We start from the raw sequence: 17,745 nt of genomic DNA, 5'->3' as shown, positions 1-17,745 counted from the left end.
CTCAGTACGGTTATTAATGTAAAAACCGGTTTATTTATTATCATGTACTCCTAGCACATTAAAGTCTATATGTCAGCAACCTGACTCAATTTCCCCAATATTAAGGCTACTCAGCCTCTTTTTGGAGCAGAATCAATATAGGTGGAAGGCAGGGGCACAGTCTCCCTCCTGAGTGCAATCACTAGTGGAAGTTTTCCAGTGATCCTTTGGATTCTTTTGGAAATCAAAGGAAAGGTGCCCAGTCCCCTCCCACTGCCCGTGTTAGGCTCTTCAGTCACCCTAGACAGGAAACAATTTATGAAGGGGAAAAGTACTGTCACTTTCCCGAACACCCCTTTTGGTTCCAGAATGAAATGGACACCCTTACGAGGCATCCTCAGTCTCTGAGAGCTGGGATTAACTACAGATGGGGACAGAAGCACTGTCAACTTTCCAAACACCTCTTTGGTAGCCAGAGTAAAACATCTTTGTGAGGGTCTTTGACCTCTGTGAGTGAATCACCCTTACTTGGGGTCATCTTTGGCTGCTTTATGAGCCAGAATGAACAGTTGTGTAGGAAGCACAGTCAACCCTAACTCTCACCCCACCCCGCTCCACTCAGCACCTGAATCAAAGGCTAGTGCGCTGTCAGCAGCCTTGGCCGTCGCAGAGGAAAACCTGGGGGGAGGGTTCCAGAGCCCGAACTCCAATGTTTACGCTACAATTGGATAGGGTCACAAGCCTGAGCCCTGGGAGCCCAAGTCATCTGACACGGTCAGCCAGGGACGTTTTATTGCAGTGTAGGCAATACGCCATTTAGATCTGTGGACAGACACAAGGCCCAAGCATAACTGCTTGTCCTGGTTTTTTGGGAAGGTCTTGGATCTATGTCTTTGAGCCGGTTCTGGGTTTCTGTAACCTTCAGTACCAGCAAAAACAAAATCATGTATTTAAAAAATCAGTTCTGCTGTGTAACACTACAAATATTTTAACTGCGGTTGTGAAGGAGAGACAGTAATTTGGATTGATAAGCAGTGCCCCATTTACAAAACAGTTCCACAGACTGCGCAAACCAGTTTTGCAGCTGCATTACGAAACTTAAGGATTCTAAATTAGACGGGAAAGTTTTGCTCTCTGAAGCTTTCCTGACTTTCAATCCCCAATAAATCCCCAATCCACTCAATCCTGCATTTCACAGGCCCAGGTTTCAGCACCAACTGTAACCTTTGATTTGTGTGTTCCCAGATAGGTTTTGTTCCTTATTTTTAAAATTACTAACTGAATCCTGGCTTCAGGGTGGGTACATCTGATTGAATTTAGTGGAGTGTGAATGACCCAATGAGTGATAAAAATAAAAACTTTTAATATTAATAGTTAGGCAAACAGGTATTACAGTATTACACTGGATTTATACTCTCATTCTAAAATGAAATGATGCATTTAGGGGGGAGAGCAGTCCCAAAATGAGGAAAATAGCTATAATCCTTTCTCTGACACCTTGATGGTAGATCGACATGCCTAATCTAAAATGAGCATGCTACCCTTTTTATAATCAATTATAATGCCCCTTAATTAATTAATTAATTAACATTAAATCCACTTTTACCCTAATTAAATATCTTCTACTTTCTTATTGGCTGTTTAACATTAAGCATCTTAACATCTGTGTAACTGCCATGCCAGTAACTATCAATATAGATACCATTTTCTGAAACATTAATTTTATCTAAAACACTTGTAAAAACCAAGATCATGTCCTAACTCATTTTCAACTTGTCTCTGAATTGTCTCACTTCACTTTTACTCAAACTTTACCAGCCTCGATCGACTATTGCTAAGCCTGTTTCTAAGGAATACCTTTTTGGCCTACTTACATTTCAGCATTCCTGTATAAACATAAGCAAGCATCATCACTAACGGCTACAATACATAGCAAAACTAGGGTTAAAATTGATGCTCTGCATAATCTGGTGCAAGTGCACCTGGAGTACCATGAAATTCTGTTTCCCATAGAGGAAGGAAAGAGGAAAAACAAGAAAGAGGTAGCTAAGGAATTTAAAATCTGTAGGAGTGCTTGGGGTTCAAAATGCATCCACGATCACTCCACACGTACCCTCATAATTTTATAAATGAAGGAGGAAAAATTATTCTAACATTTGGCAGAAGGCAAAAATGAGCAGTGGCTGAGGCCACAGAAAGAAGTCTCGCCTTTTACTGTTGAAACACTTTAGGAGTCTAGTCCATGGTCACATTTCCAATGGAAGTGGTTAAGGTACCATCTCTTTGAAGATTCAGGTATATTTACCGGAGTTGAAATGTGGTAAGAAGCAGTCCTCCTGGATACGCCAAGTAGTCTGGTTTTGGCCCTGTGATCCTGTTTGTACAATCAGATTCCCCTGAGGATGAGGAATTTCTATTTAGGTCTCTTCACAAATGCTATTCTGAAACAGTTGTGTGGAAAACTTTACCTGCTTTGCTTATCCCATAGTGAGGTTTCAAAAGAGATTTTTGTTCATGTTTTTTCATGTAACGAGATTCTGATCTTCTGGAATTTAAAATACTGGTCTTGAGGAAAACAGGTACAGTCAAACATTTGGAAGTAAGATTGTCTCTCACCAAATTGCACTGTTAATATGTTAAATATCGGGGACCAGATAACTTCTTGGCTCAAAAACCACAAGCCTTTTTTTTGTTGGGGCTTGATAGGTGTGCATGTGACTTACGCTGATCAGGGGCATTTGGCTGTAAAGATTCAGTAACTTTTTCAGTGATGGGAAAAAATTTCACTCCTTGAACATCACTTGGCTGCAAGTTAAATGTTACACCTTGGGAAAACGCCAAAGAGAAGCATTCATAGAATGGCTGAGCTCCCTTGGTGTTAAAAGTCTAGTAGTTTTATCCTCACAAAGAGATTTGCTGATATGTCTGTGTAAATTCGTTTATCTGGATAACAGTGATCACCTGGCTAGAATAATCAGATGGGCTTGCACAAACTAATCCACAGAATTAGGGAACCACAATCATTCACTCTACTTATTTTTCCAGATCTAAAGCATGTTCTTGAGTGCTCATGTCTACACAGGGACCTTATCTGGGCTGCCACCCTGAAGGTCAGCAGAAGATCATGTGATCATAAGATTATACCCACTCCTGGTAGCACACAGTTGTATCCCATTGTCGTGGAAAAGAATCACACTGCTACATTTTAGAGTTGGATCGGGTGCAGCTTTAATTGTGACACACACAATCACATAACCATAGCTATGGAGAATACTATAGCCATAGGGAAAACCCAGGTGGCTATAGGGAAGTCAAGCAGCATGTCTAGATGCTGGGCAAATGTACTTCACCTGGCTACCAGATACAAAAGACTTATATAGGGGTTGCTTAGGTTCATTTACATGTTGATCGTATAGTGGAATTTGATTAACAGTTTATACTTAACAGGAAAGACAATCACAATGCACAGTGGGGCACACCAAACGCCCTCACAGGAATGCCCAATGAGTCACTTGATTATACAATCAGGTTTTCAGGGACCTTGGTTAACTCCTGAAAATGGGTGGTGACACAATACCTGTTCAAATGCTAATTTGTATGGAGTGAGTTTCTATGGGGCCGGTAAGACAAAGGGGGGCAGGTACTGGTACTTATCAAAACAGGTGAAGTCTGTTCAGACTTCAATTAAGGCTCATAACAGAGACTTGCCTCTTGGGTGTGGTTCAAAGACCTCTTGTGGGATTTTAACATCTTTATCCTAATTTCAGTTGAGGCATTCTGTTAATGGTTTAGCCTGTGGCTTCTATTTCAGTTTCAGGCTACAACTTCAGACCAGGCCTTCTATGACCAGTTTCAGGCCAAGCATTCTATTAATAAATGTAATGCTTATTTCTTTGATTCCACACCATTGATGAGCACTCTGGTAGCTCTCCTGAGCCATAGCGCTGATCCCAGGGGAGGCTGTGTTCCCAGTGTTTGAGATGTTCAAGTATTTACTCCCCTCTCAGAAGGAGAGCCACACTGCAACTCTCGGGAGGGAGGGGAGCAGCTACCCCTTCAAGCAGCCAAGAGGGGAGAATGTGCCTCATCTCACAAGAGCCAGGAATCCTTTTGAAGTGCTACAGGAATCGGCACATCCTTTGAATTACCACTAGAATCAATGATAAATTTGTCATGTGGTGCCATAGGAATTAGCAGATTAACCTCCAGAAAAAGGAGTAAAGTGGAGAACCTCTTGTATTAGCAGATGTTTAAAAACAAGGTGCCAGCTCTTCTTAAAGATACCTCTGTCAAAGATACTCCTCTAAAGTTCAGGAATACACTCCTAAAATGGATTCTGATTAAACCAATTACTTTTCATCTGCTTGTCCGTTCCCCTTGAAGGTGTGAAAATATGGAGCTGGAGTTCATTGTATTTGAGGATATAGAAGAAAATATATGCAACACCTACAGTGCTACATCTGGACAACCAAAGAATATCAGTTAAACCCACCTGTTCTCAACAGAAGTAAAAATACCATCAGTCATACATTTCCCTGTAGATAATGTTGTTTTCTGTTGCTTTCTGTATTTCCAATGTATACATCACTGCAGTATCTGTGCCATACACAGAAGTATTATATCCCAAAGACATGCACACACTCCTCTGCGGGCACACAGCATTCTTAAATGGAAATCACATTAGCCTGATGAGGTTTCTTTTGTAGACTGTTTTGCAACTTGATGGAGCCTGCCCAAATGGTGGCCAAGCTTGTTCTCTTGTGGTCTGGTAAGGAATTTCCACAGTACAGGGCTGTCCATTGGACACCCCACCTCCCTAGCCCCTAAGTTTCACCATGAGGAAGCTTGATTGTAGAGTCCCTGTTGAGCTGCTTGGTGGATTGTGAAGAGAGACAATGTCAAAGATAGCTAGGCCCTAATCCATTGAAGCCTTTAAAGATCAGAACCAGGACCATGAAGCAGGTCCAGAGTTGGATGTGAAGCCAGCAGAGAGAGGGTGAATGTACTTGTGTGTTATGCACTTTCACCTGCCTTTTATCTAGGAGACTGTTCTGTGTGTGGAGGGGATAAACCCCAGCTAAAGTCAATAGCAGTAATTTAGCCAGAGGAGGGAGCAGAGGGCAGGTGTGATGTGCAGTAGCCCATGTTTTTGAGCTGTGCTGCAATGTTCTGTACCAATCAGTTTCTTAACGGCTCTTGGCTTCATAGAATCATAGAGTTGGAAGGGACCTCAGGAGGTCATCTAGTCCAACCCCCTGCTCAAAGCAGGGCTAACCTCATCTAAATTATCCCAGCCAGGGCTTTGTCAAGCCACAGCTTAAAAACCTCTAAAGATGGAGATTCCACCACCTCCCTAGGTAACCCATTCCAGTGCTTCACCACCCTCCTAGTGAAAAACTTTTTCCTAATGTCCAACCTAGACCTCCCTCACTGCAACTTGAGACCACTGCTCCTTGTTCTGTCATCTGCCACCACCGAGAACAGCCTAGCCCCATCCTCCCTGGAACCCCCTTTCAGGTAGTTAAAGGCTGCTATCAAATCCCCCCTCTTCTCTTCTGCAGACTAAACAAATCTAGTTCCTTCAGCCTCTCCTCATACATCCTGTGCTCCAGCCCCTTAATCATTTTTGTTGCCCTCCGCTGGACTGTCTCCAACTTGCCCACATCCTTTTTGTAATGGGGGGCCCAAAACTGGACACAATACTCCAAATGCGGCCTCCCCAATGCCGAACAGAGGGGAATAATCACTTCCCTCGATCTGCTGGCAATGCTCCTACTAATGCAGCCCAATATGCTATTAGCCTTCTTGGCAACCAGGGCACACTGCTGACTCATATCCAGCTTCTTATCCATTGTTACCCCCAGGTCCTTTTCTGCAGAACTGCTGCCTAGCTCATCGGTCCCCACTCCGTAGTTGTGCATGGGAGTCTTCCGTCCTAAGTGCAGGACTCTGCACTTGTCCTTTTTGAACCTCATCAGATTTCTTTTGGCCCAATCCTCCAGTTTGTTTAGGTCGTTCTGTATCCTATCCCTACCTTCCAGGGTATCTACCACTCCCCCTAGCTTAGTGTCATCTGCAAACTTGCTGAGGGTGCAATCTACCCCATCCTCTAGATCAGGGGTGTCTAACATACAGCCCGTGGGCCGGATTTGGCCCGCGTTCTGCTAGTGAGTTGTGCTGCCACCGAAAGTTTCTGTGCATATGGCATTGCCTCTTTAAGAGATTTGTCGGCGGAGAGTCTTAAAGCAGGAACACCATCCTCCGCAGAAATCCCTCAAAGCGGCAAGATGAGTCCGTGAAATCCTGCCACCGAAAAGGGCTCATGCTGCGCTGCCAAAAATGGAAGATAGCCCGAATTTTTCGGCGGCAGGTATTGCATGGCCCCTGTGAAGGCCATGATATGTGAATTTGGCCCATCGTCATCAGCGAGTTTGAGACCCCTGCTCTAGATCATTAATGAAGATGTTGAACAAAACCGGCCCCAGCACCGACACCTGGGGCACGCTGCTTGTGACCGGCTGCCAGCTAGACATGGAGCCATTGATCACTTCTCGTTGAGCCCTATGCTCTAGCCAGTTCTCTATCCATTTTATAGTCCATTCATCCAACCCATACTACTTTAATTTGCTGATAAGAATACTGTGAGAGACAGTATCAAAAGCTTTGCTAAAGTCAAGGTATATCACGTCCATTGCTTTCCGCACATCCACAGACCCAGTCACTTCATAGAAAGCAATCAGATTGGTTAGGCATGACTTTCCCTTGGTGAATCCATGTTGATTGTTCCTGATCACCTTCCTCTCTTCTAAGTGCTTTAAAATGGATTCCTTGAGGACCTGCTCCATGATGCTCATCCTGCTCATGCCCAGATGAGTCACGTTGCCATAGTCCAGATGAGAGGTTGTGAAGGAGTATGTAACTGATGCTAGGTTGCTGTTTGCTGGCCAGGACGGTATGACATCTAGCTGGCTGCAGATGGTAGAGAGCCCTACTCCTGGAAGCTGCTATTTGAGAGCTTGGCATCAGTGAAGAATTTGGGAACACTCCTAAGCTATGGGATGAATTGACAGATGGTGGATGTTTGTCTTCAACCAAAGAAGACTTGTGTTGTGGCTGCAAATTCTTCAAAATGCTGTCTTGTGCCCACCAGTATAACCTCTGCCTCTCTCCAGTTCAATGTCAGCCAGCTCCTGCTGTCCACGAGCTGATCTTCAAGCATTGGGCCAGCTTGGTGGCAGTATATTCATATATGGTGAAGGATAGGTGTCATCCTCATTGCTGCCACTTGTGTCCATGTCGGCTGACCAGATCACCTAGTGGCTGCATGTAAATGTTGAATAAGATCGTGAAGAAAATTGATCCTTGTGGGACTGTCCCCAGACCTGTGGAAAGATGGCTGGTCTTTTGGTGCATCCCTCCAGCAAGCACTTAAACCATCTGTTTGTCAAAATAAATGGGAGGCAGCAACTTCTGTATGGAACATCTCTGCATTTATATATATGAGACAGAGAGTATAAAAAAGCCCTTGCCTGATGTGCCTTGGGGCATATAGTGTCCATCACAAGCCAAGAAACAGAAACTCGGTTCTGCAATGCAGCATGTGCAGTGTTACGGGCACTATTAATTTTTAAAACCTTTTATGGGGTCTAAGGCCAGGTCTACACTACAAAGTTTTGTTGGCATAGCTATGGTAACTAGTAGGGTGAAAAAAAACCCATCCTCGCTGACATAGCTGTGCTGGCAAAACCCCAGCGTAGCTGCAGCTGTGCTGACAGTGCTTAATGTCACTCAGGAAGGTTGTGTTTCTGTGCTGTCTAAAACCTACTATGGGGCATGCTGCACCTACGCTAAGGGGTCTGCATTTGTAGTGTAGACAAGACCCTCTGCACAAACCCCATTAGCTGTAGCTCTTCACAACTGTGAGTAGATCCAGCACTGTGGTGCCTATTGCTTTATGCTCATATCCCACTTACGCCGCTTATGAACAGCCTTCCTGCTTTTCCCTATTTAGACCACCTCAGTACGCAAGTTTCTACGGGAAGTAAAATATCCTAGTTGTTGTAGTTTAAAGCAGACAAACTGCAGTGTATTTGTTAGAGTTGATGAATGAGCCAGAGGAGATGGACTTTTTCTGATGTTTCATTCTTTTGCTAATGATTTTACAAGTCCAACTTTCTTTCTAAAAGGAGAGCTATGGTTAAGCCGAATTTTACATTACAATTCTAATAGGACTGTATCGAACCATGTATTCCCACTCCTGTCAGACGGTAAAAAGTCTATACTAGATATTGGCAGAAATGCTCTACAGCTAGTATTCATCTGTAGCTCTCAAAACCAGACTTTGCTATTCACTTAAGCTGCTTCCAGGTTGCTGCAGAAAGCCAGTGCCTCTTCTGCCGTTAGTGGCGTGGGTCCTGCTGGATGGAATTGTGGGCAAAGGGACATAGGGCTGATCCTGGTGGCAGAGGCGCTCCTAGAAAGGAGAGGCTCTTGGAGCATGTAGCTGGCAGCAAAGGAGTCAGTATCCTGTGCTGGTCCATCGGGAGCAGAGCTTGACTTCGGATGAGGTTAATTCCCTGGAGCAATGGAGGGTGGTGGGGTAAATCCACTTGGGATGGCTGCTTGACTGAGCAGAGGCTGGAGAAGGTCCTATAGGAATTCTTGCTATGCCTGACCTCAGGGCTGGGGGGCTCATAGGCTGGTTTATTGCTCTGACTCACAACCCCGCCTCCACAAGGAAAGGGTGAGGGAGCATCTGAGTGCTCGATCCTCCATTGTCTTTCTGAGGCTGGTTTTAAAGGGCATTGAGGTAACTACTGAAGCTGTTGAGGGTGAGCCCTGTGAGATGTGAGCTGGAACACGTGATGGTCGGCTGGGTGAGACTCAGAGGTTTGTACAGAGAAGCAGGTACTGGGAAGACTGAAGTGTTCTAGTCGCTTGCTGTGGATATGACACTTAACCTCAGCGTCCTCTGTAAGTGGTAGGAAACAAGGTGGGGGAGCTAATATCTTTTGTTGGACCAACTTCTATTGGTGAAAGAGAAGCTTTTGAGCTATGCAGGGTTCTTCAGGTTTGGTCACAGCCAAATACGAGATATCGACAATGGTTTAGCATGAGTAATGAAAACATTTCAAGGGACCATTCAAGTGAAGTGTATTAACAACACCCTGCCAGTCATAGCAAGTTGTGTGGGGGGGGGGGGGGCGGGGGCGGGAGATTGTTGTAATAAACCATCGATCCAGAGTGCCTCTTTTTTTTGTGCTTAGGAAAGTTATGAATTTAAGCCCCCAGACTGGTCTCTTGAAAGTGTTGTGCAGGTTTCCATTGAGGTCAGACGAGGAATGATGGGTCTGACACAGAGTGATTGCTTTGTGAGAAGCCTTCACCTTCAAGTGATGCGGTGCTTTTGCCTTTGACCGTTTACTGTGCGAGTTCACTGGCCAGTGTCGTGCTGCTCTGGTTTCACCCGCGTAGCTGTTGGAGCAGTTAATGCGCTAGCTGAGGTGCACCGCCTGTTGTGACAGGCAGGGGTGGGATCTGCGGCTCTTGAAAAGCGCGTAATGGGGGATATTGATCAGTGTAACCGTGGAGAAGATATGTCTGCAGGTGTATCTGTCCTGGCAGGAGCTGGTGCCGCTTTGAGTCCTGGTGTGTGGGGAGCTTGCTGCTAAGGGTGAGGTGGTGGGTGGGGGGGGGGAGTTTGAAGGCCAGAAGAAGGGGGTTCAGGGCAGGTTTCTTTCAGGAAGAGGTCCCCATGGAGTCTGGGCTGTAGTTTGTTGATACCCGAGCCGTGTGGGGTGGCAGGTGCCAACTAGGGCTGTGCGATGGGAGAGGGCTGATTTCGGTGTTGAAGCAGGCTCTCGGGGTATTGGGTGACCCCGTCCCTAGTGGCAGGCTCAGGCTGCCCCCCGGGGCTGGGAGAAGCAGTGGAGCCACTCCAGGGGCTGGGGAAAAAGGGGAGCTCCCCTGCTGCTGCAGGGCAGGGCAGGGCCGGGCCAGGGTGTCCCGCCGCCGAGTTCTGGAGCTGCAGCGAGGCTGGAGACGGGGGCGCCCAGGTGTCTCGTCCGGGCTGCGGAACTTTGAGCCCGGCCGCGGGCAGCTCGCAGGGCTTCCCCGGGAAGGAGGAGCCGGGGCGTGGGCGCTTGCGGATTGGCTGTCTGTGCCGTGAGTGACGGGGGCCGAGCCCAGCCAGGGCGCGGGAGCTACTGAGCCCAGCTGCCCCCAGCCCAGCTGCAGGCGCCGCAGCTTCTCCCCTGGCAGAGGCAGCCGGCGCGGGGAGCTCTGGGGCCGGGTCAGTGCCCTCCCCACTGGCCAGGGGCGAGCTCCGCGCCGTGGCCGCCATGGGGTGGGCTGCCTCGCTGGGGACCCTGCTGCTGTTGCTGCCGGTGCCGGCTGCCCGCGGCGCGGCGGGGCTGCCCTGGGGGCTGGAGGAGGAGCAGAGCCTGGAGCAGCAGCCGGGCTACCGCGACCCCTGCAAAGCTGGTAGGTGCCGCGCCCCAGCCTGCCGCGGCGGGGGGCTCCCGGGCTGCAAGAACTTCCCAGCCGCGGCTGGCGCGAGCAGCTGCCCCGGGGAGCTCATTCCGGGCCAGGTGCGGCAAACAGCTGCGCCGCGAGCAGTGCGGCAAAGGAGCCAAACTCGAGCTGCGCTGCCCGAGTAGGAAGCGAGTGTGACTGTGTGTATGAGACTGTGTGTGACACTGAGTGTGGGAGAGAAACAGCCTCTCTCTGCTCCGAGACCAGCCTGGCTCCGAAAGCGGGAGGAAAAGTTCCCCGTTTCTCTGGCAGTCGCTGCGTGTGCGTCGGAAGGACAGCAGCCGCCCGTGTGCAAACCCCCAGGAGCGAAGTCTCCCGCAGGTCCCAGGTCCAGGAGGGCTCGTGTTCCCCTCTTCCCAGCTGCACACCCCTGCACACCGCGCTGAGGCCAGGACGCCAGCAGGTGTCTTGAGGGGGACTTGGGCAGGCTGCAAGCGGCTCACCTGGGTTTGCGTCTACAAGTATTTTGGAAGCAGGGAAGCCCCAGGGCGCTGTGTAGCTCTTGTGTCCTCTGCCGGGCGCGCGTTTGTTATACGCGCTGATTGCAAGAACTCCGCTGCTGGGGTTTATGCTTAACTAACCGGCCTCGTTTGTCATTCGGATCCAAACGGGAGATTCAGGACTCGCTCCGATTCCTTTTACAGTGTTTTTGTTTTGCAGAGCGTGATAGTCTCTGTTCCTTAGGCCGGGCACGTTGCAGATTTGATCGGACTACATACCGTGCCTTAGCCTTGGGATTGAAATTCATGATGGGCTTTCTTGAGCACGAAATTCCATTCTGGAATCCAGTGGTAATAAAGAAATGTTTGCTGAGCTTACCCCTGTCTGCTTCCAGCCACAGAAGGTGTATATAAATAACTACCCATACTTGTCTGACCTTAGTTTACACCACCTGTCCCAGACAAGTAGCTACATCTCGGGACTCCAAAATCATTTCTGTGCAGGTTGTCCCAGTGTAGACTTCACGATGGGGGAATGGAAGTCGTCATGTCTCGGCTCTTTAATATGCTTCTGTGTGTTGTGAGCCAGGGTTTCCATCAGGGTGCTGCCCGGAACCTCGCTTGGGAGCGCCTTCTTTTATATCAGCCTTCCACTAGTTGATGTCTGACACATTGTGAAGCCCGAGCCCTCTTTTGGCTGCTGTAACAGGGACTGGGATTTTCTCTCCTCTTCCTCCATCCCACGCTCCATGCACTAGTCTTCGGGTGTGGGCCAGTTCATTACCTGTCCCACAGACTCCAGGCTTCTGTGGGGAGGGTGTGTGGGTAGGGGCAGCTATTGTCAGGCCTCTCCATTTGTAGTCCTGGTTTGTGTGTGGTCATTTACCCATGTGTGATGTGTCTCTGCTCAGAGCTTCCCCAAGCAGCAGTAGAGTGAAACCAATGTGGTGCTTGTTAGTTGTACCGCTTCCTTCCCTGCACAGGCTGCCTCTTTCCAGGCCGATGCTGCTGCTACTGCCAGCCCCAAAGTGATTCTTCTTAGTTTTTCTGAGGAGTCTTGTCAAGGCTTCCCATGTTTCCATTTCTCCACCTATAAAGTAATCTACCAGACACGTAACTATTTGTGAAGTCATTTGAGACCTTCTTATGAAAACCCTGCTGAGAGGGCAAAATATTTTGTAAAGATTAACAAACTGTGGGTTGTCTCAAACCGTGGGCAGCTCTGTTGAAGTTGAGGTGATGCAGGTGCTCAGCATTTCAGAAAACCGGACCACTTTCAGTTGATGCCTAAATGTAGGCAGCCAGACTGGAGACTGTGGGTCTCTAGTTTTCTTTTCCCTTAGCTCTGTGACCCATGCAAGATAGAAATACCTATCTCCAGGCAAAAGGTTTCTGCCATGAATGAGGCTTACCCACCTTTTTGAAGTGCTCCAGGACACACCTGGAGATAGGAGTGCTATACTAGAAATGCTGTTTAATTAAATCAGTCAAGGCTGTGGGCTTATGCCCATTTGAATGCCATATATGATTCTCTGGAGACAAATATGTTTTTGGGGGGCAGGCAGTTTTGAAGGAAGGAGAGAACCTATTAGAGAAGGGCGGGTGGGGATTCCTTCCCAAAATGTAATGTCTCAGGGATGTAATGTAAATGTAACATCTGGCTGCCTGAAGTGCCAGAACATTACCACCATTATTTAAAATACTGTAATTGTCTCCAACCCCTGCTTGTTATTGCTACTATACGCACTTGCGTTTTGGACTGTTACAGTAAACACTTGTACACTTCTCTACAGCACAGGAGGACAGAGTAATGTCTTAACAATGAAGAGAATCCACTGGCTGGCTCGAACTGTCATCTTGCTTAGTTAGAATTGTCAGTGCAATTTATCAGACGGGCTGTGCTTAACAGTTTCCATCAAGTGCTACGCTGGGTCACTAAGCTTTCTAAAGAGAACGTAGCAAATGTTCACTACTAGATCTTTGTTCAGTTATGGATGGGCAATGTACAACCACGAGATCTGCCTGAAGCAACAGATGTTTGTCCTCCCTGATGAGGTTAAATTGCCCAAACATGGGCACAGGTCAGAGTGAGATTATCTATTTAAACAGTTTTGAGAGAACTTGTGGAGACTTTGCAAACAGATGGGACACCCATTTCTGACATTCTTGGCCTTAAACCATAAGGACTTGTCTGCTCACAAATTGGGACCAAAATAACTACACAGGCTGTAATTCACCTCTCTAGTTATTTCGGTGCAAGTCTCTGTGGACAGTTAGTTTGGATTGTGCGTCCTATTTTGATTTGAACTTAAGTCAGTTTAAAAAAAAAAAATCCAGGTACGGAGACTTGGGTATTTGCGGGATCAGTCTCTTTCTAACTGGCAATATACGATGTGGTAAGCAAGTATCTTTCCTTCCAGCAGGGGGCCTGGGAAACTGCTCCTACCCACGGAGACAGCAGGTGGGGAGAAGCACTGACTTATCTAGTCCCTGAGTATTACTTTTGCTTCTGGATCCTTGTCACTCAGGGCTACGTGGCAGATGCTTTGTGCCTCTCCATCCAGTACAGTTGCATCTCATGTCCCCTTTTCCTCCCACTCCTTTAACCGGTGACAGGTACAGCAATGTTTCTTACCCCCCTTTTGCCGCTAGGTGACTTCTTATCTCCCTGGCTGGTGGCAGATGCACTTTGCCCCACAGGCATACCTTATCCCCTTCCTCACCCTTATAACAGGTTCATCTCATTTCCCTCCAGCTGTAGCAGGTGTGTCTCATTCCTTGCCTTGGAAACGCAGGCAGGTGTAAGTGTCACTAGACTTCCATCCTCTGGGTACTGGCGGAATAAGGAGTGGCATACCTTCGTCCCAGTGCATCGTTCCCATGTTGACTGAGGAAATCATGCTTGCCGGATGTTATGTGATCAAAGAGGGTCTTTAGAAGACCAGTTGCCTGTGCTCTGAGCTCTTATCTCCCGCCTCCCCCTCATATATTTCCAGTGTATGGGAGGGGATGTGCTGTACATAATATGTGCTGACCAAGGCTCAGAGAGGACGGATTATGGACATAAGTAGGAGCTGAATTATTGCCCTGCAAGTAGTAATTGATTTCCTGTCTTTGGAACAGTAGTGATTGCTTTCCCTCTTTTATCAGGGCTTGTTGACTTACATTAGATCGATGTACAGCCGCCACAGTAATTACTGTGGGTTTCCATGTCCACACTGCCTTCCTTCTGTCAGTGGTGTAGGTCTTCACCAGGAACGCTTTCACTGACTTAAGAGGGGAGGTGTGGGGGGCTGAGAGCCTGGGCACTGACTCTTCACTGGTAGCCCAGCTATTGCCTGGACTCTCAGCTCTCTGCGGCGCTAACCAACTATTGCTGTGCACGGCTCACAGGAGGCCTGTCGCCCTGGCAAGGAATGTACAACATGTCCAGGAGCTATCCTGTGTCACCAGCCCCCGCAGCCTCTGAGCATCACCCTGTGTGCTGTGGAGTGCCATCCGCTCCAGGTCAGTGCTGGGCAGTCTCTCGGGGAGAGGGGGCTTGGCCAGTGTGTGATGGATGCTCACCAGCCAGAGATGCCTTGGTGGTCACTGCCCACATCTTACAGACGCAGGGAGCTCCAGGTAGCTTCGAGACATCTGGCCCAGCCTGAGAAGCCGCCACAAGTCCTCCGTTCCACTGTAATTATACTTGGCCCTTCCCTCTGAAGGTATCCAAGCACACTTGCTACTGTTCCCTTGGCGGGTTAGCATCATCTCCACTTCACAGCTAGGACTGAGATGGAAAAGGAGAGGTCAAGTGACTTACTAAGGTCACCCAGTGAGCTAGGGACATAGCTGAGAGTAGATGCCAGGTCTCATGACTCCCAATCCTATGTCCTTCACCAATGAAACATCCTTGCTTTGCCACCCCCAGGCCTTGTCCCCTTCAGGGAAGTAGGCTTTTATCTCAAGGGGAGACCCCAAGATACATACAGGCTGCAGAGCTGTGGCACAGATGCAGCTGTTGCTGCAAGTGAGGCAGAAAAAGCCCTGTGTTCAGGTGGAAAGCTCTCAAGGGACTAAATGTGATGGATGAGCCCCTTCTCTGTTGTGTTTCCCCAGCAGGTTGCAAAAGGGGTTGGTTGGCGGGGTTTGCAGGGTGCTCTGAGAATGAATTGACTATTCTCATTACTTAATTGACCTGCAGCTGAGAGAGGGTTATGGTGAATGAGGACAGGTGGGTAAAGACTGCTGGAGACAGTATACATGTGCGGTTGTGAGGTTGCTGTGTGCAGCTGGAGAGGTAATGCACTGCAGCTGCAGTAGTGGAAAGGGTTTTAAGATGGCTTTCCCTGTAAGCTCTGTTGGATATGCCCTATCTAATGTCTGTGGTTTAAAAAATAATCCCACACCACCTACTTCCTCCTTGAAAGTTAGCATTTGGGATCTCCTGGCACAAAGAGCTTTTGTGTGGAAGCTTAAGACAAATTGAGCAAAGGGCTCTAGAGATGCGTGCTTGAGGTTTTCCACTTTTTGGAGAGTCTTCTAACTTCACTGGGAACAGCATGTCAAAAACTGCTCCATCTGGGAGTACGTACTGGTAGCATGGTTGATTCATTTGCTCTATATAAGACAGTACCCAGGACTGTATCTGGGGGGGGGGGGGAATGAGGTATGGGTGGATTTTGGGCACGGGACTTCTGTTGTTAAAGAAGGCTGGATGGTTTATTTTGGGATTTTGCAATGAATACTTAAACCTTCTGCAAGCTCTTTGAGGTCTCTGTAGAGTTTATAAACTTCTTAAGATCTTGTTGAGTTTAGAAACATCATAGGTGTGTGGCCTGTGGGTGTAACCCCGGTAGCTCTGGTTGATTGCTAATTCCATAGGGCTGCTGTTGTGTCAAATCCTTCAGTCACCTTGGCCTGGCTGAAGGCATTTAGAACCCACACAATGTTTCTGCAAATCTTCTCATTTCCACAAATTAAACAGATTTGCTTCAAGGTGCTTCCCAATTCCACAGGTTTAAATTGAACTGTTAAGACTGCAGTGAGTGCAATATAAATTATGTGGGTATTTTAGTCTTCACCTCCTTTCTTAAACTATTGTGTGGTGTTGCTGTGCACTGTTAAATAGCTGCCTCGTTCTACCTCCAGAAGTGGCTGCATTTCATTGATGGTTGAAATGATCTATGTAAGTTCTGGGAGCCTAGGAAATGCAGCATGAATTTTTTTAAAGGTAAATTTATTAACCCAAACCTAGGGCTTTTCTCTTGATTGGCTCCAGAGTACTTCCTAAATGAAAGAAAAGCTGTTTAACAGGAAATTCATTAGAAGAAAATCTAAGTGCAACAAGAATAAAATTGTGTCAAAGGTCTAGGAAGCAGGAAAGCATTAAATTAGTTCACATCAACCTCATAGACCTGTGTTTAAGAGTGGGCAAGGGTTAATCTCACTATACACAGGGTTCCTACAGGCACTGCAAGCCTCAGTACTTAGACTTAATACCTAAATTAGAATGCCAACTTAATCTGCATGGACTGAATGTGGCGGGGGGGTTGGGATCTAAAAGTATGTCCCTCTATTTCTGGAGTTAAGAGACCAAGGCTGTTTACCTTGCAGGCAGTAGCAGATTCATAAATGTCTCTATATGACCTAACCACTAAAGGGGGGCAAAGAGTCATGCTGGCAGCATGGGTGGCATCCAAGTCTGCATTTGGGTTTACCAACGGAGCACCTTGCTGTGGGCTTGAGTGTGTACGTGTGGGATTATAACCGGTCATTGGCAGTGTCAGTATTACTAGCCCCAGGAGTTCAACCTTCACAAGTCAGCCCCCACCCCCAAAACATCAGAGTGGCTTAAATGCGGAGATTGATTTTTTTTTTTAAAAAGGATTGTCTATTTTCCCTTCTGGTTCGGTGCTGGCAGGGAGTGCTGAGTCATATTTCCATCTTTCCTCGAACCGTGAGGTCTGTTTTTTTTAGTGAGAGCAGAGACTCTCCTGCGATCACTTGACTCCAGCAGCTGGGGCTTTAAGAAAAACAGCAAATATCACCCAAGTTGTCAGCGCTGATGTGTGGGCAGTTTTCCTATTGCCTGTGTATAAATCTTTTCTTCTGACCTCCTCTGTCTCCCTTTCTCTCCCCTTCAACAGGTCCATGCTCTCTCTTCCCCATGCCCATAATCCACATCCTTGACTCTTCCTGGCCTGTGTCCAAGCTCTTTTGCTAAGTCCTGTGGCCCCTTCCTTTCTGTCAGCTCATTGGTTCCTTTCTCCCCACTGCTAATCCCTTCTCCATGGTAGTGTTTTGCGTTAGTCCCTGTAACTTTCTCCCTGCACTGGTCTGTCCAGGATGTCACTGTGATCTTTCTCTGTCACTGCACTAGCTGCAGGTCTCCCGGTGACTCCTTGCCTACCTCTCAATCACAGCCTAGTTTATCTTCACTTTCCACATCCTGTATGTCCACCTCAATGCTTGTTCTCCTTTCCAGCCCACTACCCCTCAGTTCTCTGGCCTACTGGGTCTCTGCTTTGTGCTTTCTGCCCTGCTGCTGTCTAAGCCATGGACAAATTTCCAATTTGGGTCTGTGAAGTGCCTTTCCCCACCCCCTTTCCAGCAGCCCTGGTGTCTTTTTCGCCCATCATTAATAATGTCCGTGTCCTCACTTACCCAGACTGTAGACTTACTTCATGCCATGGGTTCACCTGCCGCGTCTCACGTAGCTCTTCGGAGCAGGGTGCCTGCCATGAGGGAAATGTTGCCTTACTAATCTCCCCTTTCCTCCCATGACCCAGCTGGAGAAGATTGGGCC

The 17,745-nt window shown here is 47.7% G+C and overlaps 1 protein-coding gene across 1 annotated transcript in view; it reads left to right on the top strand.

Annotated features, from left to right (window-relative positions):
- Positions 1 to 9,833: 9,833 nt before the first annotated feature.
- The window catches only part of TLL2 (tolloid like 2), a 151,076-nt gene continuing 143,164 nt past the window's right edge, over positions 9,834 to 17,745 (top strand). Inside the window, exon 1 of the mRNA XM_067569983.1 lies at positions 9,834 to 10,461. Coding sequence (XP_067426084.1) covers positions 10,320 to 10,461 — 142 coding nt within the window. The 5' untranslated portion in view covers positions 9,834 to 10,319. The remainder of the gene's footprint in view (positions 10,462 to 17,745) is intronic.

Source organism: Emydura macquarii, unplaced genomic scaffold (genome assembly GCF_026122565.2).
Source record: "Emydura macquarii macquarii isolate MOO-44397 ecotype Brisbane River unplaced genomic scaffold, CSIRO-AGI_Emac_v2 contig_67, whole genome shotgun sequence".
In the NCBI taxonomy this organism is placed as follows: Eukaryota; Metazoa; Chordata; order Testudines; family Chelidae; genus Emydura; species Emydura macquarii.
This window is presented reverse-complemented; position numbering and strand designations above follow the sequence as displayed.